Source organism: Pinus tabuliformis, chromosome 5_2, assembly GCF_031772625.1.
Source record: "Pinus tabuliformis cultivar Carrire ecotype Pingquan chromosome 5_2, CPIR1, whole genome shotgun sequence".
In the NCBI taxonomy this organism is placed as follows: domain Eukaryota; kingdom Viridiplantae; phylum Streptophyta; class Pinopsida; order Pinales; family Pinaceae; genus Pinus; species Pinus tabuliformis.
In genome coordinates, this window is record NC_142306.1 from 584,575,465 (window position 1) to 584,598,991 (window position 23,527).

Consider the following 23,527-nt stretch of genomic DNA (forward strand, 5'->3'; position numbering starts at 1 on the left):
TTAACTACTATAGCTTAGTACTTGGCACAAGTGACACACTCCAGAACCTTGATAGGGCATTAAATAAAATAATAAACATTAGCTACTAACTATTAACGAATGCACACTTATACTTGTGGGGTGGGGAAGTGGTGTGAATCACTATAAGACAATTTTTACTTACTCAAACATTCATGAATCATAAGAAAACATTCACCCATGACATATATCATTTGGAAAACATCATAAACAAGATTTATGTGGAAGCACTTTCATGAGAAAACAACAAAACTTCTTTTTTATAATTATTTGTAAGAATCAATCTACTATCACAAATAATTGTATGAACCAAACTACTAGAGAAACAAATCCTCAGTGCTGCAAATATTCATAGGCACCAACCTATTGGAGACACCAATCCCCACTGCTAAAAGTATTAATAGGAGCTAACCTATTGGGGATATTGATCCCCACTGCCATAAATACTCGTAGGTGAAAACCTACTTCACCAAATATGCTTACTACTTCTACTATCACTAGGTCTATTAGTTGTTCTTGCCTTCATTAGGTCTACTTGTTCCTTCTTCCTTCACTAGGTTTGCTTGTCCCAAAACTTCTTTTTTTTTTTTGCTTCTTCCAAAGAATGAACTTGTACAACATGCCACAAATACAATTTTCTAAATATTATTATGAAACTTTTATCTTAGAAAATTATGTCTCGGATCTTTGAAAATTTCATAGTTTGAAAAATCCCAAAAAATAAGTTACAACAAAAATTCCAAGTTAACTTGTTTGAAACTTATTTTAGGATCATTCAAAAGTCCTAAATTCTACAAGGAATATCTCCTAAGGTATAGAGAAAACCAAAGTATGAAAATTTTACCATAGGCACCTAGATATGTCACCTCTATATCCTCTAGATTTCATAGTATGAAACATCTCAGAAAATAAGTTATTGAAAAAATTCCAAACTGACATGTTTTAAGATGATTTCAGGATTATCCAAAAACCCTAATTTCCAAAGAGTACATCTCCAAAATTATAGAAAAAGGAAGTTTTATTTCTTAATCACAGATGCTATCGCCTCAATCTCGTCAATATTTCACGGTTTGAAACAAGTCAGAAAATATGTTATACCGAAAATCCCAAATTGACCTATTTGAAGCAAATTTCAAGAGAACTCAGAAACCCCAAATTACTTAAGATATATCTTTGAAACTATAGTGAGATAACACCTAAAATTTTATCACATGTACATCAAAATAACTCCTCTATCTCCTCAAAATTTCATGATTTGAAACATCGCAATCTAAAAGTTGAAAATGAAAATATGACTCATTCACTCCACAAATCACATTTTTACTCCACTTTTAAAACTCAAATAGTATTCCCCAACTTCTCTTGTGCAACTCAAATATAGTATTTCTTGGATGATCCTCCAATGCACTAATATATCCTTTATTTATAGTGTTTTTTCATTCATTTATGGGGACAACATGTAAAATTAGTTGGGCTCACCTATACTTTTTTCCTGGACCAATCTTAACGACTTTTTTATATCTGATCATTCCTATGAAATTATAGATTGTTATATATACCATTAGAAATGAATCATAAAAAATATCTTGAGCCATATCTCCTATGCTCCCATTTCAGCTAGGTGTTTGTAGTAAAAATGCCTTTAAATATAACGTAACCAAATTAGGCATTAAAAAACGGAGTATCCAAACAAAGGGTCTTCCATTTTGTTTCATCATGAACAATTTAATCTTTGTAATGTGTATTATGACTATTTATATGAAATGGAACTTTGAATCATTTCCTTCTCTGACACGATTTCTCCTTATTCTTATTGCTCGAGAACGTCTAATAAGTGTTTTTTCTGTTGTTTTGTTCATATAGGTGCCTACCCTTTTTGATGGCCTCAAACAAAGTTTGGGTCTTATTAAATTGAATCTTGCATTTATAAAATGACAAAAACCCACTCACAAACATTTTAATTTCCACCTTCTACTTTTTAATAAAGCTCACATACCTTAATAGTTCCAAGAACTTCCTTTCATCATCTTCCGTGGCCATATTTCCCAACTTGAGTTCAAGGAACTACTACATCCTCTTGCCATAGTAGTGCACTAAAAGGGAATATTGATAAAAATATTCCTTGAACTACTTCCAACAAATTATTTTCTCATAGATGTGCTAAACTTTCTTCAATTAGTCCCACTACATAGAGGCTTTCCTTTATAGATGATAGTTGGAAATCTTGGCCTCTATATTAGATGATGAACTATGCAAATAAAATATGTCAAAATTACAAGAATCCAAGTTTCAACATCACATCCTCTCTTGTTTTCAACATAAAATATCAATGGCTTAATCTTCCTGCGATCACCTTGAAATCTATCCAACTCATATTCCTCTTTGATGTCTAATAAGGGGTACTTATGGGCTACTCCTTGACTCTGTCAATTCATAAATCTTTCTAGCTAAATTAATAGGTGGGTAATGATTTCTTTGAACTCGACTAGAAACTGTTGAGTGCTTTTAACCTCTATAAGTATCCCTTCCCGGATGAGATCTACCTTCTTTCTCATGTCTTGAACTTGCTCCATTCTTCATTTACCTTTGTAACTAATTTAGGCTTTATTACAACTGAGTGTTTATTTGATTTTGTTCATCTTATTCTTTTATTATTTTTCATTATTAACTCTATAACTCTACAATTCCATATTAAAACTCCCCATAGTATTTGTCACCCCAATTCGTTCCATCTTGCCACTATGCCCATTAGATTAAGTCTCTTTGTTACATATATTGATGTTTAACCTTTTTTCTCTTTTATGATTGAAGGTTCTCTATGCATCTTCCATATCTATTTTCCACAATTCCTATGATTGGCTTGATACATTAATACCTCTAATTCTAGAAAATGTGCACACAATTAAATTCCATTAAGATAAAATAAACATTTCTAGAATGATGGAAATTATGCATATGATTTTATACCCCTTTAAGGCTACTAGTGGTATTCTTTTGATTTTCTGAGAATTTCTACTATACCATTCAAAATAATGGGTGGATGCATATATTCTACTCTTCAACAACTTTGCAATGACTATTCGTAGGACCCATTTTGAGTTTTGAGTAGAGATTCATGGTTTGTTGAGGTTTGCCTTATTTTCCCAATTTTATACTGTATGTTCATGTAATGTTACATGGATCTTTATGTTAATTACATGTGATCTAAATACTCGAATTACATATTGGATCTATAGTTAAATTATATTACCTAAGATATTTTGATAAACTACTTTTATGTCCCAATCTGATCTTTGAAAAAGGAGTTGTATCCTCTAGAAGTGGATTAGTACTCTTTTCCTCTTTACCATTTCAAGCGCAACTTTCACATGTTGACTTTTATTTTCACTTAGAATATTTCACTCGAAAGCTCTTGCTAAACTCCTTATTTTACTTGGAAAGGACTCCATGTATCTTGATACATAGAGTTCCCTTGATTTCAACCCAAAACAATGGTGATTAGTGCTTCTAAATAACTCCTTAATTTAGGAAATGAAAAAAAATGAAAATTATATAATATTTTTCTGACATGGCCTACTCATGTGGTGTTGAATTGAAGAAAAATTTCATCAATAATCACTTGATTTCTTCATCACAAATCAACATAGCCTTTCATTGCTTATCAACCAAGTTTTCGAGCAAAAAATTAAAAAATTCTTCCTTTTTGACTGATGCTTGAAAATTGCATTGATGATCAACATATTGTTTCCACTAAGAACGCTAGAGTTCATCCTTTTCTGTTGATGCCTAAAAATTCCATTAGCGGTTAGTTGATTCCTTTTTATTGGGGGTTGGTAGAAAATTCTTTATTATTGGTTAACCAAAAGGGGCACATCAATGATTTTTCCTAATGTACCTATCAATGATTCTACTTGATGTATCCATTAACGATTCTGCTTGAAGTATCCATCGATGATTCCCACCCAAAATACCCATCAATGATTTTGATACATGTATCCATCAATGATTTTGTACAAAATATCCATCAACAATTTAAACAAAGGCCCTTCATTAACTATCAACCAAAATTTTCCACTTACAAATTATCATTTTTCCTTTCTAACCATTGTCAAAAAATACAATTATTTAGTAATACTCAATTTGCACTAGCTTGTTTTTGACAGTAATCAAAGTGCACATTCTTTTTTTGGCAATTTAAAAAAAATTCCACTTTTCATCAATCTTGGAAACTACATTTCCTTTAAGAAACATATTTCTTTATGTATTTTCAACTTTTCTTGGTGTGGGTTTACTGAGAATTAAGTAGAGGAGGTACTTGTTGGAAGAAAAATTTAGTTACATATCCAAAGAGTTTCCACACTTCAAATCTGAGTAAACCTAGAAGGAGATAAGTCGAAAATACAATCAAATAAAGTAGCTTTCTTATTTTCCCTCCAAATTTGTTTACCCCTAGGGATGACATCATCTTCTTGAATTCTTTTGGTCTATTTAAAGTTGATTTTGGTATTACATTTATTGTTTTCAGGCCCATTTTTATCTCAAAATTCACATAATGGTGCTCCACAATCTAGCACTTGATATTCAAAAAAAATCTTCATCAATATATCAAGTATTAGGGACTCATAGAATTCGTCCTTGGGTGAGTTCAAGGAGGAAGATATAGCTAGGGAAAATTTTAGGGGCTACTATATGTAGGGGGCTATTTTTCCATGCTTTTCCCCAAGGATAGATTAACTATTATTTTAAAAGTTATTTTCCCTAACTTTATACTATAAAATTATTTTAAATTCTCACTAAAATTTTATATAGACTAATATAAAATAGTTAGAAATCTAAATGTTTTTACAAAAATACAGTCAAATATCTTACAATTTGCATATGAGGGACCAGTAAGATTCGCCAAAGTTTATAAACTTTAAGATAAACTTCCATCCTTGAAATTTTCCCTAGAAATAATTCACCAATTGAAAGATCTGATAGAGATAGTGAAACAAAGCTCCCTTTAGACAAATGATAAGTAAGAAAATGCAAACAATACTCAAATTTATTGTTAATATTATTTATTTTTTTGTTATATATTTTTTAAATATTTTTGTTAAACAAACCACATATAGACCAACTTAAAATATCTACATTTTAATATGATATAAATTTATTTATTTAAAAAACTATAAACCCACATTATACAATTTACTACTAACCTCTCACCTCACCTTTTCAGCGTTTTTTATCATAATATAAATTCCAATTTTTAACAGCAAAACACTATAATATAATATAATATAATATATATATATATATATATATATATATATAACATTCCTAATTTGTAACATGAATTTTAAAATAAAACTTATTGAATCAAGAAGGCATTCCATTCCATATACAGGGAGAATGAACCTTCAAAGAGCATGACTATCGACATTGTATCTTTAGATTTACATATCATCCTTGGATTTAATGCAAAACGTTGCACTGCCGATGCAACGCCATACACTTTGCAGCTTGTATCTTCCAATGGTGCCCTAATATAATGCTTCTTGATGTGAGATAAAAACGTTTTAAAAAACTAACCTTTGGACTCCCCTCCCGGGAAAGTCATCGACACTCCTAATACACATGGTTCATTGAAAATTCCTTTCTTTTCAATAAAAATTAAAGGTAAATTCTACTCATGCTTCGTACTCACTGCAAATGTCTTTAGCGTTAATTGCTTGCCTCTTCAAATCGAGAAACCTTGAGATTCAAGAAAAATAATTATCATGTAAAACGTAAGCTGCATTAGCTCTACGCTTGAATGGCTGAAATTGTACCACCTACGAAGCTTGTTTTCTTGAAGCCAAGCGCTATTTTGGCATTCTCTTGTCTGCAACGAGAGGGCACTATCACCATTCCCCAGATTAATTTCTGTAATTTCCATAGCATTTCGAAATCAAAATTCAAATTACTCTCAAGAAACTGCCTTTCCCGTCAACTTTGGAACGCTAACCTCTGGTACCCCTTTCACCGGTTTAGGCACTCTGTTATGTAATTTAAGTTCTACATTCATTGTTCTGGAAAACGGATCCCTGAAAATCCTACATGCTCCATTAGTGAACTTGCCCAGGCCGACAAAGTCTTTGACCAACACTAATATTTATTATGTCTGAATTACCAGAAGCAGCGTGCTGCGTAATCCACTTATGTTCTCAATTACCATAGTCAAATTTCAAATTATTCTTTGATATAACAACTTTGATCAACCTTCTTTCATAGGAGTGAGTTACCTCGAGTAACCTCAAATTATTATTAAGTGTGACGTGGGTTGTTAAATTGTATTTTTTTTTTTGGAAATTCCATGAATAATTAAACATTTGATTTAGTTTTTCTTCATTATATAAAGACATTACAATGGAGATAAGAATGTAGTAGACATATGCTAGTCAACTTTCTATAACTTGAAGTCATTTCAAATGATTATTTCTTATATCAATTGTGACTAGCCTTTTTTCATAGGAGTGAGTTACATGAAGTCATTTTAAATTATTCTATTCATTGTGATATGTTGTTAAATTATAAATTTTGGACTATTTTAAAATTTTAATGGACATGAGTAAAATTAAACAATTGACTTAACTTGTTTTCATTGGATTCTCAATATATTCTAGAACCTATAATGGAGATAAGAATGTAGTTAAGATAAAGATGTCCAATATTTAGTATAAAGATGTCTAATAAAGATATAAATTAACTTCTTTCTACTCATCATATTTCCAAAATATTCTAAAATCTACAATAAAAATATAATCAAAATAAAAACATCTAATAAAAATACCTATCTAGAAGCTAGATATCAATTCACTTCTCTCTATCCTTCAGGTTTCCAAAATATGGTAGAATTTATAGTAAAAATACAACATCTAATAAAAATAAAAATGTCTACCCGAGTTACATTTTATGCCTTTAGTTGAAATAATTTGGAAAACCCATATCTTGTCAACTTCCAAAACCCATGCTTTTGCATCGAAATCCAACATGTGAAACACATTCCCAATCTACTTTATCAGGAACTGCTCACATGAATAGTGATGATTGTTGAATTTACAAACATTGTATGCATACTACCCCTATCTATATAAAATCATTCCACATAACTCATCCTTGCACAATCCTTAATTTCTTAGATACTCCATAAGTGTATGAGCTCTAATGGCAGCAGTAGGAGAAAATCTATTTCTTGAAGCATAGTATTGGTTCAGAATTCCAAATTTTAGGTCAGAGATGTAGAGAGTTGTAGCAGAATATAGTATTGATGGAGAGCTTGGAATAGGTCCAGGTTTATGACTTTCACATTTGCTTTTGCAGGAGTTGCTGATGCATTTGGCACATAGCCATAATGTTTTATGTTGTTGGTTGTATTATGCAACATTCATATTTTTGTGAGAGGGTTTGATATTATAGCAAAGTATGAGTTGAGTTTTTGTTGTTGTCTGGTGATGGTATTTCAGAATTGATGTGGTCACTATTTTGACCTCATATCCAGGCTTATGGGAGTCAACTGATTATATATGAGGTCGAGTCTTTGGAGTCAATAATCTATGTAAAAAGGCACATATTTCTTAATAGAAGATTTAGAGCACGCAATAGCAACAAGGGTCATTCTTTTCCTAGTGAAGGGTTTTCCACGAGATATCTTATGTCTCTTGTGTGATGATTTTTATGGTTTTGTTTGATGGTTTTTTTATCTCTCATGATTCCTTGATTTAGCTACTTACATTGTTATATTCATGTGAAGATATAACATGTTGATCGTTATATGCATGATTCGGTAAGTGAAGTTTTAATTGTTACAATTTGTTAAGAATACACACTACTGATTTACCCCCCCACCCCCCCATTAGTGATCAAAGGTTTCCATCAATTGGTATTAGAGTGGGGCTCCTGGTTGCGGTTTTATCACTGGAGAGTAGACTTGATCACTGGAGAGTAGATCTGGGGCTTGTTGGAGAAAAAAATGATATTTTTTTTTAAATGACTTCTTAAGGAATGGTTTTCCTTATGGATGCAAATTACAAGGTATGGAGAAAAATGTTAAATCTCAATTTTAGCCTTGTGGATCTAACATTTGGAGATTAGTATGTGAAAGTTGTGCCAAGGATCCAACAGCAGATAAAGTTTTGCAGCAGGATGCACAAGCTAGATGCATAATCTACAAGAATCTTTATGATGATGATTTGAAGAGGCTAGTAGGTTTGAAATATGTTAAAGACATGTGGAACAAGCTAGAGTTTGTATTTGGAGATGGCATGAGCAATAACATGGAGAATGAGAAAAAGAGAAACAAAAAGAAGAACAAGAATATGAGAATATGAGAATGATATTAAGGTTCTTAGAGTTGAGATTTATAGACTAATAAACTTCATACAAAGATCAAGAAACATTGTTGCATATATGTGATGATAAGGAGGCCAAGCTAAAGGAAGAGATTGTGAGCTTAAACATTAAATTGGTAGAAGAAGAAAAAGTTGAGGAAGGTATGAGGAGGTAGTACCAAGACAAGGAGAACGAGTGTCAGAAATGAGAAGCTAAATCGGTGTCCTTGAGAAAGCAACGCAAGATGGAGAATAGAATTGTAGCCTTGGATAGTTTGCTTGAGATCCAAAGATAACCATTGGATAAATCTAGTCTTGGATTTCAAAAGGGTGAGTCTAGCTTGCATGCAAGTAAAAACACCAAAGTTGAACCAACAGAACCTGTAGAAAACAATACTAGCAACAAGAGTATAAACCAAGGAAATAAGAAGCAAAACTAGCAGCAGATTAAGCAGCAAAACCAACACAATAAAGAAGAAAATATCAAGGAGGTCCTACATTCAGAAAATATTTTTCTCATAGAGAATATTGTGGCAGATATGTAAGGTTTCAAAGGAATAAAAGTCCTTTTACTCCTTTTGTGCATAATGTATAATGTTACAACTATCACAAATTTTGCGCATGTTGCAGCGAAATGCATAACTAGAACATAGAGATCTAATCGATGGAGCTTGCAGCAATATCAACAGCCAAGGATATTGGCCATCAGGTATAATCATGGTTTTTATGGTTATTGTTACTAATGTAACATGTTTAGCCATAAGGCAATAGATTACAGGTCTAACTAGTGGAGGAGAAGCACATTACATGCAAGGTATAAATATGACATGAGCAACAAGAGATTTGATCCTCTTGTTTCGTATCTTTGCCATGTGGAGTGTTATACATGCCATAATTTTGGAAATATGGAAAGAGACTATTTGATGCCCCTTTACATAAGGCAAAACCACCAAAAGCAGCAAAAACAAGGACCTACCAGAAAACCAGTGAAGGAAGAAAAGAAGCATCCAAAGACCGTGTGGAGAAACTTGGAGCAGCAACTCTTCAAGTACTAAAGAGAATCCCCTCCAGTAGTCCATTATTATTTATTTCATACATATAGAGGATTGCAGATGTTCATGAGAGGTGCATAACTTTAGGGGGAGAATATGGTAGAAGTATAAAAAAGTTATGATGAGTTCATTGGAACTTTATGCACTTCTAGGTTGAGAGGATCAGCCTGTCTATAGCAGGTATATTGAGCTCAGGGGGAGCTATTGATGGTATGAAGATTCAATGATGATTTGTTCTGTCCCTTTCACTTCTTTTTGCTCATGTGATTGTAGAAGCTCTATATGTATTTTCAGGAGTAGAAAAATGTGCATTTTCAGCCATATATATGCTTTTGGTTTCAGTGACAAGTTGGTTTAAAAGATGTGTATCCATGCCTAAAATGTGATCATAGTTTCAACCATGTATAGATATGGCATGCGACATGGACCGACCTTGTACGGGTTTTTATATGCAGTTTATTACAACCATGCATTTACCATTGTTTCATTATTTCACTTTGGTATCGGGTCTAATCAATATTGGTTGAGTCATTATGGTGATAGGCTTGTTATGGAGGAGTATCATGAGACTATTTTGCAGCCACATGTATGGGATAATGATGATGCAATAGTCATGATGTATCATGTTTCTAAGTCATTGGTCCATAGGAGAGGATCATAGTAGCAATGTAATTCACTAAAAATCTATGTAATATGTTCATGAAGCCATGTAGTTGTATTGTATTATCTTTTGTTCCTGTAGTCATGGGTCATGAGGTCATGTAATAATCATGTATCAGGTTTTTAAGTTGCTACTACAACCATGTATTTATCAATTTATATGTCACTTGAGTCATGGTCATGTGGAGCCTCAATCCATATGGTGCTTCTATTTGTTGGAAGGAAACATTGCTTATAGCGGATGTGAATCACTACAGCTTTGGAGTGATCTTGGAGATGTCATGTGTTCAAGGGGAGCATATACTTTCTCTTTCTTACTTCAACCATCCATTGTTGGAATTATGATCCTCTTGGAGGTGTTCCTGGTGTGTCTCATGATATGATCATGTTTTTTGGGTTTTGGCTTCATGTTACGAGTAGAAAGGTGGATGATGGTGATTGATTTTGTTTCTATATGGTTTCTATGTGGAGGAGTGTTGGTTGGATCCTCATGTGCATATTGATGCATATACTTGATGTTGCTCATAGTTTTTATTATGATGATGTTGCATATGATGATTGTATGGTTTCCTTATGCTGGCATATTTTTGTTTGCTGTTAGAGGTTAATGGTTGGTATGATGCTCTAGATGATGATTGGTTGTATATATTGATAGCTTATTATATGGAGAGTATGGTTATTGGTTGATATGCATTACTTTTCAACCTTGTTATTTTCTCTAGTATTTGTGCTTCAATTTTTTTCCCATTCAGATGGAGTTGTCCCTTTTCCATTGATGTCAAAGGGGAAGTGATAGAGGAGATTGGTTTGGAGTTTGTGTGTGGTTGGAATCAATGCCAAAGGGGGAGATTGTTGGAATTATGGTGTGCATGGATCTAGCCGGTTGATGTTGACATTAGCTCATGATGGCATCTAGCTCATGTTGGCATTGATGTCAACCTTATGTAGTCTAGTTGATGTGTTGATGTCATTCATTGTAGCATGGTTACAGCTAGTTGAGTTGACATTGAGATGGTTTTGTTGGTATTGATTTCAACTGTATGATGTCACACTCATGATGATCAGATGATGTCAGTATGGTGTTGATGGAAGTAGAGGTTGTTGCTACATGTGGATGAGCATATCTTCATGTGATGGAAAACTTGATGAGTTGACATACTAGGTCTTCATGTTTATGCTCATGGAGATGACTTGTTGTGGTGTTATGGCCTTATGTTGAGGGTGGATATGTGCTACAATGTATTGTAGGTCTATCCGAGGTGTTGTAGTATGTGAGATGTTTGTTGGAGAGTGGAGGACTTGTTGGCACTCTTGCGAGCCTTGTTTGTTGGCCTTTACAATCAACTTGGCAGTGACACTTAGGATTATTTTTTGATCCACTTTCAAAGGTGTTGATAAGCTTAGAAGAGCTTTAGAGGTGAGTTCATGTGCTGAAGAAGAGGATCCAACATGTGGGAGGTTTTGAGCTGAGGGCTTGTAGTTTTTCTTTATGCTCTTCCCCAGTCGCATGGGGATAGGCTTATGCATACAATTGAAAGGATCCAATCTATAGGAGACATTCTTGTGCATGTTGCTGAAGGTCTCCAGTCAAGTTTAACAAGTTTTGTGCATGCGACTCAAATTTTTCACAAAAAATCACCTGCATTCCTCACACAAATCAGAAGAAAATTGGCATGGAAATTGCCAGACGCTTATAGAATAAGTTGTAAATGTTGGTAGTGGTTTGAAAAGGTCCTTCAATTTTGTGTACACATTTAGTGCACAAGTAGTGGCATTAGTGGATTGATTTAGTCCAATTTTTGTACCTTTTATCCTAGTCCAAAGGTCAATTTGACCCTCCATGTTTTATATAATTGATTTTGGAGTTGTGTGATGGTTGATGGTGTCTGATAGTGAGTTAGATAAGGATGCATTGTGTGAGTATGATTCAAATCCATTAGTGAGATTGATTTCTTGAGTGTTTCAGCTCTAATGGCAACAGTATGAGCAGATATATTTCATAAAGCATAATATTGGTTTAGAATTCCAAATTTCAGATGAGAGATGTAGGGAGTTCTAGTAGAGTATGTTATTGATGTATAGCTTGGAATAAACCTAAGTTTATGGCTCTCACATTTTTTTTTAGGAGATGATGATGCATTTTGCAGATAGCCATAATGTTTTATGTTGTTGATTGTATTATGAAGCATTCATATTTTGGTGAGAGGGTTTGATATTATGGCAAAGTATGAGGGTTTTTTTTTTTTTTTTTTGGGTGATGGTATTTTAGAATGGATGTTATTATTTATTGACGATATTGTCTTGCTACTAGAGTTCAAATCATAGAGCTCAATCAAGTTGAGAAAAAATTTTGGGATCCAGTGTGAAAATGTATGAAATGAGGTTCACATACAGTAGAGGAACAATGAATGCATGGATGTTGAGCAGTGATTTCGATGATTTAGCGAAAGGAGTAGTTTCTTAATCCAATGGTAGTTGGATTGTCCAATTGGGGGTTCAACAAGGATCGTTGATCATGGTGGAATTCAATGGATGGTAGTTCGTAGATCTGTGTGAGAACATAGTCTTCCGAGTTGATCAGTAGAATCGAGTCTCCAAGATGATGGGAGTCAACTAATTGTATATGTGCTCGAGTCTCCTAGCTGATCAGAGTCAACAATCTATGTAAAAAGACACATTTTTATTAATATAATATTTAGAGTGACGCAACAGTAGCAAGGGTGGTTTTTTTCCTGGTGAAGTGTTTTCCACCAGATACCTTATGTCTCTTTTGTGATGGTTTTTATGGTTGTGTTTGATGGTTTTTTTGCTCTCATGATTCTTGATTTAGCTATATACATTGTTATATTCATGTCATGACATAATATGTTGCTAGTTATATGCATGATTCAGTAAGCGAAGTTTTAATTGGTAAAATTTGTTAAGGATAAACACTGCACATTTAGCCCCCCCTCTTAGTAGTGATCAAAGGTTTCCAACATAATGGCCTCAAACAAAATATGGTGCTTATTAAATTCAATCTTGTCTTTATAAAATGACAAGAATCCACTCATGAGCCTTTGAATTTCCAGCTTCTCCTCTTTGATAAATGTCACAAACTTTAATAGTTCCAAGAACTTCCTTTCATCATCTTTTATGGCCATATTTCCCAACTTGAGTTCAAGGAACTACTACATCCTCTTGTCATAGTAGTACACTAAAAGGGAATATTACTAAAAATATTCCTTGAACTACTTCCAAAAAAATTAGTTTCTCATCAATATGGTTACCTTGCTTCGACTGGTCCCACTACATAGAGGCTTTCCCTTGCAGATGATAGATAACAATCTTAGCCACTAGATTAGATAATAAACTATGCAAATAAAAAAATATTATGATTTCAAGAATCCAAGTTTCAACATCATATACTCTCTTACTTTCAACATCAAATATGAGTGGGTTAATATTCCTATGATCACCTTGAAACCTATCCAACTCATTTTCCTCTTTGATGTCTAATATGGGGTACTTCTAGGCTACTCCTTGACTCTTTCAATGCATAAAGATTTCTAGCTAAATTAGTCGGTGAGTAGTGATGCCTTTGAACTCTACTAGAAATTCTTGAGTGATTTTATCCTCTATAAGTAATCCTTTTGGATGATATCTACCTTCTTTCTCATGTCTTGGACTTGATACATTCTTCATTTTCCTTTTTAACTATTTAGACATTGTTGCAACTTAGTGTTTATTTGATTAACTATTCTTGCAATTTTGTTCTATCTATTCCTGCAATGTTACATGGATCTTTGTGTCAATTCATTGGGATCTAAATTATTGGATTACATATTAGATCTATATTTAGATTCTATTGCCTAAGACATTTCGATAAACTACTTTATGTCCCAATTTAATCTTTGAATAAGGATTTATGTCTTCTAGAAGTGGAATAGTACTCTTTTTCTCTTTACCATTTCAAGTGAAACTTTCACATGTTGACTTTTATTTGTAATTAGAATATCTCATTGGAAATATTTTTCTAAACTCTTTCCTTTATTTGGAAAGGACCCTATGTATCTTGATACATAGAGTTCCCTAGATTTCGACCCAAAACATTGGTGTTTAGGGACTCAAAATAAATCCTTAAATTTACGACTTGGAAAAAATGAAAAATATTTAATATTTTGCTGATGTGTCCTACACATGTGGTGTTGAATTGAAGAAAATTATCATCAATGATCACCTAATTCCTTCATCACCAATTGACATAATACTTCATCGGCGGTCAACCAAGTTTTTGAGTAGCAAATCTATTTTCTTTTCCTTTTCGATCGATGCTTAAAAATCACATTGATGATCAACATATTCTTTCCACTGAGAACTCTACAGTTCATCCTTTTTGGTCAATGCCTAAAAATTCCATTGGCGGTCAATAGATTCCTTTTTATATTGGGTGGGTAGAAAATCCTTCATTAGTGGTTAGCCAAAAGGAGTACATTAATGATCTTGCCTAATGTATCCATTAACAATTCTACTCTATGTATCCATCAATGATTCTGCTCAAAGTATCCATCAATGATTCCAACCCACAGTATCTATCAATGATTTTGATACATGTATCCCTCAATTATTTTATACAAAGTATCCATCAATAATTTTATATAAAGTATCCATCAATCATTTCAACAAAGGCCCTTCATTGACAATTAATCAAATTTTTCCACGTACAACTTAATAGTTTTTCCTTTCTAACCTTTGTTGAAAACTACAATTACTCGGTAATACTCAATTTGGACTAACTTGTTTTCGATAATCATCAAAATACACTTTCTTCTTTTGGAAATTTAAAAGAAAAATCATCTTTCCATCAATCTTGGAAACCATGTTTACTTGAAGAAGCACATTTATTTATTTATTTTCAACTTATCTTGGTGTGGGTTTTTTGAAAAGTATGTAGACGAGGTACTTCTTGGATGCAAAATTTAGTTCTATATCCAAGGAATGCCTACACTTCACATTTGAGTAAACCAATAAGGAGATAAATCAATAATAGAGTCAAATAAAGTAGCTTTCTTATTTTCCCTCCAAAAATATTTACCCCTAGGGATGACATCATCTTCTTGAATTCTATTAGTTCATTTAAAAATGAATTTGGTATTACATTTATTGTTTTGAGACTTATTTTTATATCAAAATTCACCTAATGGTGCTCTAGAGCCTAGCACTTAATATTCGAAAGAAATATTCATCAATGTATCAAATATTAGGAACATAGACAATTCATCCCTGGCTGAGTTCAAGGAGCAATAGATAGTCAGGGGAAATTTTAAGGGCTAATATATGTAGGGGGGCTAATTTTCCATGCTTTCCTCGCCAAGATTTGTTAATCTTCATTTTTTCTAAAACTTACTTTCCCTAATTTTATACTGTAAAATTATTTTACCTTCTCGCTAAAATTTTATCAAGACTAATATAAAATAGTTAGAAATCTAAATGCTTTTACAAAAATATCATCAAATATATTACAATTTGCATATTAGCGACTAGTAAGATTCACCAAGGTTTCTAAACTTTAAGATAAACTTTCGAACTTCAATTTTTGTCCAGAAGTAATCCACCAATTGAATGATGTAATAAAGATAGTGAAATGATAAGTAAGAAAATGCAAATAATGCTCAAATTTATTGTTAATCTTATATATTATTTTGTTATATATTTGTTAAATATTTTTTATCACGCAAACCACCCATACATAAACTTAAAATAAACTTAAAATATACATTTTAAGTATGATATAAGTTTATTTATAAAAAAAAAATATGAATCCACTTTATGCAATTTACTACTAACATATACCCTCACTTTTTTAAATTTTTTATCTTAATATAAATTCCAATTTTTAAAAGCAACTCAAATCTCTATATATGTGAACTTCAAAATATATAAAATTTATTAAATCAAGAACACATTCCGTTCCATGTTTGAGTTAAGATAGCGAAAATAACTTCCTAAACGTTCTACACATAGGGAGAATGAACCTTGAAAGAGCATGACTATCGACACTGTATCTTTAGATTTGCATATCGTCCTTGGTTTTAATGGAAAACGTTGCACTACGGATGCAACGCCATACACTTTGCATCTTATAACCCCAATGTGATGTAGTTCAAAACTTACAATGGTGCCCTTCAATAATGCTTCTTGATATTGGTTACAAAAGTTAAAACAAACAACATTTAAATTCCCCTTCCCGGAAAAGGAATCCACACTCCTAATACACATGATTCATCGGAAAAGGCATCGTCTCTCCTAATACACATGGTTCATTTAAATAAAAAATGAAAGTTAAATCCCACCCATGCCTCGTACTCACCGCAAATGTCTTTAGCGTTAATCGCTTGTGTTTTCAGACCGGGAAACCTTCATATTTAAGATATAGTGTGGATTGCAGATTCTTGGAATATTTTGAAATTCGATGAATATGGGTAAGGCCAATCATGTCCGTCTAATCCCAGAATATTCTAAAAATCTGCAATCTACTTAAAATATCTTTATCACCTAAAAACCTAGAATGTATTAACTCTACCCTTGAATGGCAGAAATTGTAACACCTATTACGCTCCTTTTCTTAGAACCCAAGCGCTATTTTGGCATTCTCTTGTCTGCAACTAGAGTGCACTATCACCATTCCCCAGATTGAAGTGTCTGTCTACAAGGATTTCATTTGGGACGTTGTTCGCAGTGAGGCATATAGTCGTTAAAAAATTTTAATGTTTAAGTTAAAATGCAATTTTTTAGATTTTTGAATATTTTAGAAATTTGATAGATATCAATGATTGATTTCTGTAGTTATTATTGTATTTCCAATCAAAATTCAACTTACTCTCAATTAAAATTGTTTTCTTGTAAATTTTGGAATGAAATCTAATGATCAGGTAGGGAAGAATGCTACGTCCAATCTAGGATAAGACTATATATGTATGAAAGTTTCTCCAAACACTGTTTCTTTACAACTTAAAAAATCTCTCATCTTTTATATCCCTTTACGTCTACATAAATCCTTTAACGTCTATATATTTGTCTCTGAAATAATTTAACGTCTACATTCATTGTTCTGAAAAACAGATCCCTGAAAATCCTACATGATTGACCAGCGTATCTGCCCAGGCAGACAAAACCTTTGATCAACACTAATATTTACTATATCTCAATTACCAGAAGCAGCGTACTGCGTAATCCACTAATGTTCTCAATTACCATAGTCAACCTTCCGTCACAGGAGTGTGTTAAGTCAACTCATTTCAAATTGTTCTTTCTTTTAACAATTTTGATCAACCTTGCGAAGGAGTGAGTTACATCAACTTATTTCAAATTTGATTTTTAAGTATCAAATTGAATTTAACAATTTTGATCAACCTTGTGAAGGAGTGAATGACATCAACATATTTCAAATTTGATTTTTAAGCTTCAAATTTGATAATCGTTCTCTTGTCGACTCCCAAAACCCACACTTTTGCATCGAAATCCAACACGTGAAAGGCATTCCTAGTCTCGGTTATCTTGAAGTGCTCGCATGAATAGTGATCATTGTTGAATTTACGAACAGTGTATGCATGCATCCATTCCTCTGCGTTCCGCATACTGCCCCTATCTATATAAATCATTCCACATAGCTCATTCCTTAACAGTCATACTCCATAAGTCTAGGGGTTGTAGTATACTAATAGAATATCGGATATTTTCAAAGATTCAAACGGAATACAATGGAGAATTACTGCATGGGTATCTCAAAATACTATGAGGAAAGCCTAGAAGAAAATTATTCATATGATACCTCTGTTCATCTGAGTGTTCTCTTTATTCATGCGATGCCCACTATTTTGACATTGATATTTCAATACCCTTTTCCCCAGCAGATACCATCCCAATCTCAAGTTCAAACCATGATGATAGCGAAGATGAATTCGCGTTGGACTTGTCTGTCTGTACGGCCCATCCACCAAGCCCAAATCTGTGCACTTTTCCTGCAGGTAACTTCATTTACCAAGGCCACTTGCCCCCTCTCCAACTTCTTCCGCCACCACTGGAAGATATTGATATCGATATCGCCTTTCCACAGTCTCGTGATGTTCCTGGAGTCAAGATCCAGTTCCCCAAGTTTATCGAAATCGCTACTAAGTGGAAGATATCTTTGTTGGGATTCAGAAAGTCAGCTAAACCTAGCATGGATTTGCAGTCTCCTTGTACTGAACGTGCCGGTACTGGTCTTGCTGTGGACCCTGCTGTGGCGGAGCAGAATAGATCGTTCACTGTGAAATTAAAGGTCGTGGAAGTACCTCTGGTGTCTCTTTTTATTAGAGGTGATTCTAAGTGTTCCAAGAGAGATGCCACCAACTATGGATTGCAGAAGAAATCAATTGATTGTGATGAGGGAGACGGACAATGTAAGAACATGGATAGAGATAAGAAAGGGGCCAAGGAGATGATTCAGAAGTATGTGAAGAAGATCAAGCCTCTTTGTGTTAAGATTTCACAGAGAGGTAATGAGAAATTTAGGTGTGGTGATCTGGAGAAACCCCAAATTGCAAATGGAGTAAAAAATGCCTGCTGTCAAGGTTCAGAGACAAGTGTGAAGCCAATCTCATTCTCATGTTTTTCTGGTAACTTGAAGATGGCTTACAAGCCTTTCGGTAAAGGGAAACAACAACCTTCTGAGATGCAGCGGAAGCTTCCCAACTACAGTAGTGACAGCACATGGATGGAGGGACAGAGTGCCATCGAAGGAGCCATTGCGCACTGCAAGCAGTCCAATTACAATCATTGATGGTAAGCAGTGTGATAGAAGCCCTGCTCTGCTCTGTGTAGATAAAGCATTAATCCTCCTAATGAGTGAAAGCAACTCACTATTGTCAGTCGACTACCGGGTTACATCGTGAACTCATGACGAACTGAAGGTGAGGCTTTGTTTGTTTATTTGTAACTGATTATAAGCTGTAAAATATCATTTGGATTTCAGATTTTCTTCAACTCACAAGCAACATACCTCCACTGTCAATGGCAAAGGCTGGCATTGTAGTATCGTCCCCGTATTCTAAGAGGGTATGTGATGCAATTATGATGTAGTGGAACTAGTACATCTTCGAAACTATGTTTTAAGTTGTAATTATGTTTTGTCATCGGGATTAATCAAATTGTGTATTGAAGTTGGAATTTATGTTTATTTTTCATCCAATTTTCATAATATTACGTCTGGTCTAACAGTTTTTCTCGCCCTCAAACTAATAAACTCTTTCATAAAACTACAAGGAAAGACATTAGGAGAAAATCTTGAAGATTGTCGTAAGATGAAATGCGTACTCATTTTGGAAATCATCAAAACCAACGAGAAGAAGACTAGCAATTAAAGGTTCACTTTTACACAATGACATACCACTTGCAAGAATATTTTACGAACTATTGCCAATTCTTTTAAAAAATAATCCATGCAGCAATGATTATAGATATCACACAGGATTGATAATTCCTGAATTTTGAATTCAGATGCAGATGTAACTCAAGCCAGACGAACTTTATTAGCAATGTTGTCTTGTTTTAGATAGGTAAGTAATGTTATAGGTGAGTAGATATAACTTTTCACTTATAAAATGTTATAAAATATTATTAGCTTAGTTATATAGGTTAAATGGTTTTTCATATGGCTATAAAAAAAAATTGTTTAGATATATAGATATATATTTCTCTAAGAAAAAATTTATTATAGTTTTTTTTCTATGATTCTAGAAATTTTGTTGTACTTTTCCTAGTGTCAGCTAGAGATTTTCTCAAGGGAGGCCTAGGAAGTGAAGTTGTTTCTAGCCTCGTTGGTCAATGGACCCTTGGGAACTCATCGACCATGAACCAAAACTCTCTCCTAGTGGTCATATTTGGAAATCATCCCCGGATATTTTTGTCATGAAAGGTTTCGACTTTGGAGTTACCTTTTCTCAGGTCTCCACAGTTGATCATGGTTACAAAGGGGTAGTTATGGAGATGACTTGGGTTAAGGAGGGATGATTGAGAAGATTCAAACTCCTAGACTAGGTTGGGTACTAGCTCTGGGAAGGCTTCGAGCCTTAGATCTACAAGGTGGAGTTTGAGCTCTCTAGGTCAATCTTAGGGCCCAAGGAACATAAATACTCACAAGTCTTTGGTCCTTTTTCCACAACCACTAATCCTAGACATAGGGGCACCACCTAATACTTTGGTTTATGTCACAAAAGGTTTTGGCACCAATGAGGAGATTTCCGATTAAGGGGATATGTCGTTCTCACTTCCATTGTAGGATATTAGTACTCAATAGTTTCTTAGCAACATGCAAGGTCCAACTCCTAGGGGGGAGCAGAGAAAACCTTGGGTTCATAGGAGTGCTCTAGCTCTAGCAGGAATGTAAGAAAGGATATGGGACCATCTATGGTGAGCTTTCGAAATAAGCCTCACTATGCCAAAAAAGCCAAGAAAGTAAAATTGTCTTTGGTCCTGGGGAAAATGTGAGAATGTAGAAGGCAGATGAACTCGCTGAAAAACCCTTTGTAGGGTGATTCAAGGGAAGGAGATTTGGTATACAAACTCTAAAATGATGGGTGGTCAAAGAAGTTGCTCCAATGTCCAAATTCCAACTAGAGGTCGAGTTGCTGGAGAGGGTGGATCCACCTAAAATTTGCAGAGAGAGTGGGTGAAAACAATGTGTCTCAAAAGGTATGGCATGTTGACTCCTCCCTAGTAATTTTTCAATTACGGATGCTATTATTTAATGCTAGTAAAGAGCAGTTGGATTTGGTCCCACTCTGGATCCATCTACCTAGTCTACTCATATCTTGTTGCGATGAAAGGATCTTCTAAAATATCGAGAACTTGATTGACACATACCTAGATCATGATACTTCTTGCCTGTCGATGGGATAGAAGACCATGGCTAGGGTCTTGATTAAAGTGGATTTGAAGGCTGGAATTCTAGACGACATTGAGACTAGTGGAGGGGAGAATGACATTTAGACCCTATATTATGAAGGAATACAATCGGGATGTCAAAGATTCCATTGTTATGGACATCTATTAAAAAACTATGAATCTTGGCCCTATCGAGAGGTTGTTGGGGTTGCTCCTCAACTGAGGGTCCCAAATCCTCAAAGCATAAAATATCTTCCTCGTGGGATATATGTTGGCCAATTGTGAAAGAGTATAAAGATGGATCTCACCGAAGTTTTCCTTCTGGGCACTAAGGATTCCATGGATCTAGATGAGCGAGTCATCAAAGAACCATCTGATAGGTACTACACATTTGTTCTCTCCCTTGGTTATTTTTACTATTTCAAATGGTATTGGTCTTTCGAATTCTAACATATTTGGGTTAGTGAGGACTTTTTCAGCCTACTATCCTCAAGGGAATGGACTTGCAGAAGCTTCCAACAAGTGTCTAATTAATATCATCAAAAAACTGTTGGAAGAAAATAAGAAAACATGGAACAAAAAATTGATCAATGCTTTGTGGGCAGACAGGCTTACAACCAAAAAATCCATTGGAACCAGTCCTTATGAGCTAGTATATGGCATGGAGGCTGTTTTTCCCTCATCTTTAGGGGTTCCTGTCATGAAATTACTGCAAGAAGCTTAAGTGGAACCAAATGATATACAGAGAAGGATAAACCAGACCATCCATTTACAACAAACCAGGGAGGAGGTGTACCAGAGATCTTAAGTACTACAAGAAAAACTCAAGGAGATCTTTGACAGAAGGACCAAGGCAGAAGATTTCTACCTTGGAGATAAAGTGTTAAGATGGGATTCCAAAAGGGAGGACAAAGGAAAACATGGAAAGTTTGACTTCTTGTGGAAAGGGCCATATATAATACATGCTTTCAAAGGAAACAATGCATATTTTCTTAAAGAGTTAGATGGTGCAAAACTTGAAGGAGGACTAGTTAATGGTCGAATGTTGAAGCATTACTTCGATCCCAGTTTTTAACTCTGATTAGATTTCTAACTGTACATAATATATCCTTTATAATGTCAGTGTTGATTGGATGGTAAACTTGTAAAGTTGAAGCCCGAAGAGAAGGCCCTAAGCTTAGAAGCATTACTGTCATAAATACAATAAAGCAGCAGGAAAAGGAAGATTCGTGAGCACAATAAAAGTTGTTCAGAAGCCATTGATCTACTGTTCTTGACTTTCCATCGGGGAAAGCCATCCCCAATTGGAGCCAATGTTATGCCCCTATACAATTAGGTGTCATATATCATGATTGACTTGGTTTAGCTTTGAAATATGTTCATACCTTTACTTGTTGGAAAGGTTTTCCACATTTGTAAAAAATCAAAAAATCAAAAATTAAAAAATGAAAAGAGGGCATACCCTAGAAAAAGAATAAAAGGATAAAAAGAATAAAAAGAGGTCAAAAAATGAAAGAAAATAAACCCTAACAAAAATAAAAGACCAGGAAAGTGTGCAAGACCAAATGCCACTACTATTTTACTTTGTGTAATAATTTTTGTGTTCAACTTGTTACCTATGGCACAATCCATGGTAACCAAACAGTTTAAACTTGGTTATTTCATGTTTTCAATTTCATGTTTTAGAAATAGAGACTAAATATCTAACCAAACGGCGTAAACTTGGCAGATAAGTAGATAGGTAGAGTGAAAAAGGAGCTCAACAGTTTAACCTGAGCCCTTGGATGTAATAAGTGTAGACTTAGATAGGCATCACTATGTAAAAGAAAAGAAAGTTTGACAAGGGTTTGCCAGTCTAAGTGCACCCTGATAAAGAAGTGAAAATGTTAGGATAAAGTAGGTAGGGTAAGTAGACGATGGTTGCAAAATAAATGTGTGTTGAATGATAAGTTTAAATGTTTAAATCTTTTACTTTGATTACTTGGCAAAGGAATGTATCACATGGAAGGCACATCAACATTCAAAGTCACAATAATTAACTTCTCCACTCATTTTCCCTAAATTTTCACTAATTCCCTAAGTGCTAAAGGTAATTAATAGAGTTAGAGGGGCTCAGAGCATTTCTCTAACTTTTGGAGGGACCAGACCCTCGGCCCAATAATTGGAAATGCCTAAAGTACTTAAGCCACTTTCATTAGCATTACCCCCCCCATAAGATCACTCATTCCTTTGATAAAACCTTTCCTAAGTAAAATCCTATTTTACTTAGGGAAATTGAAATAAATCTTCATAAAAACCCTTTTTGTACACTTTCAGCCTAAGTCAATATGTTATATGATGAAATACTTTCAGAAAACATTGGACTTAGCACTTTTCCATTCATTTGGTCATATTTTTTTTTTTTCTCGGTAAAAGCTAAATCTATTAAGAAAGTAAAAATATGTACATAGGGGTTACATTTCGGGAGGAGGCCTCAGCCAGTCCTCAGCTTGAAACTCATGGATTTTACAATATAGCATTTCAGTCACAATGACATTGAGGTCC

At 34.1% G+C, this 23,527-nt stretch overlaps 1 protein-coding gene across 1 annotated transcript in view; it reads left to right on the plus strand.

Annotated features, from left to right (window-relative positions):
- Positions 1–18,881, plus strand: part of LOC149160344 (putative membrane-associated kinase regulator 2) — a 56,165-nt gene extending 37,284 nt beyond the window's left edge. Inside the window, exon 2 of the mRNA XM_089434590.1 lies at positions 17,974–18,881. Coding sequence (XP_089290716.1) covers positions 17,974–18,881 — 908 coding nt within the window. The remainder of the gene's footprint in view (positions 1–17,973) is intronic.
- Positions 18,882–23,527: the final 4,646 nt, after the last annotated feature.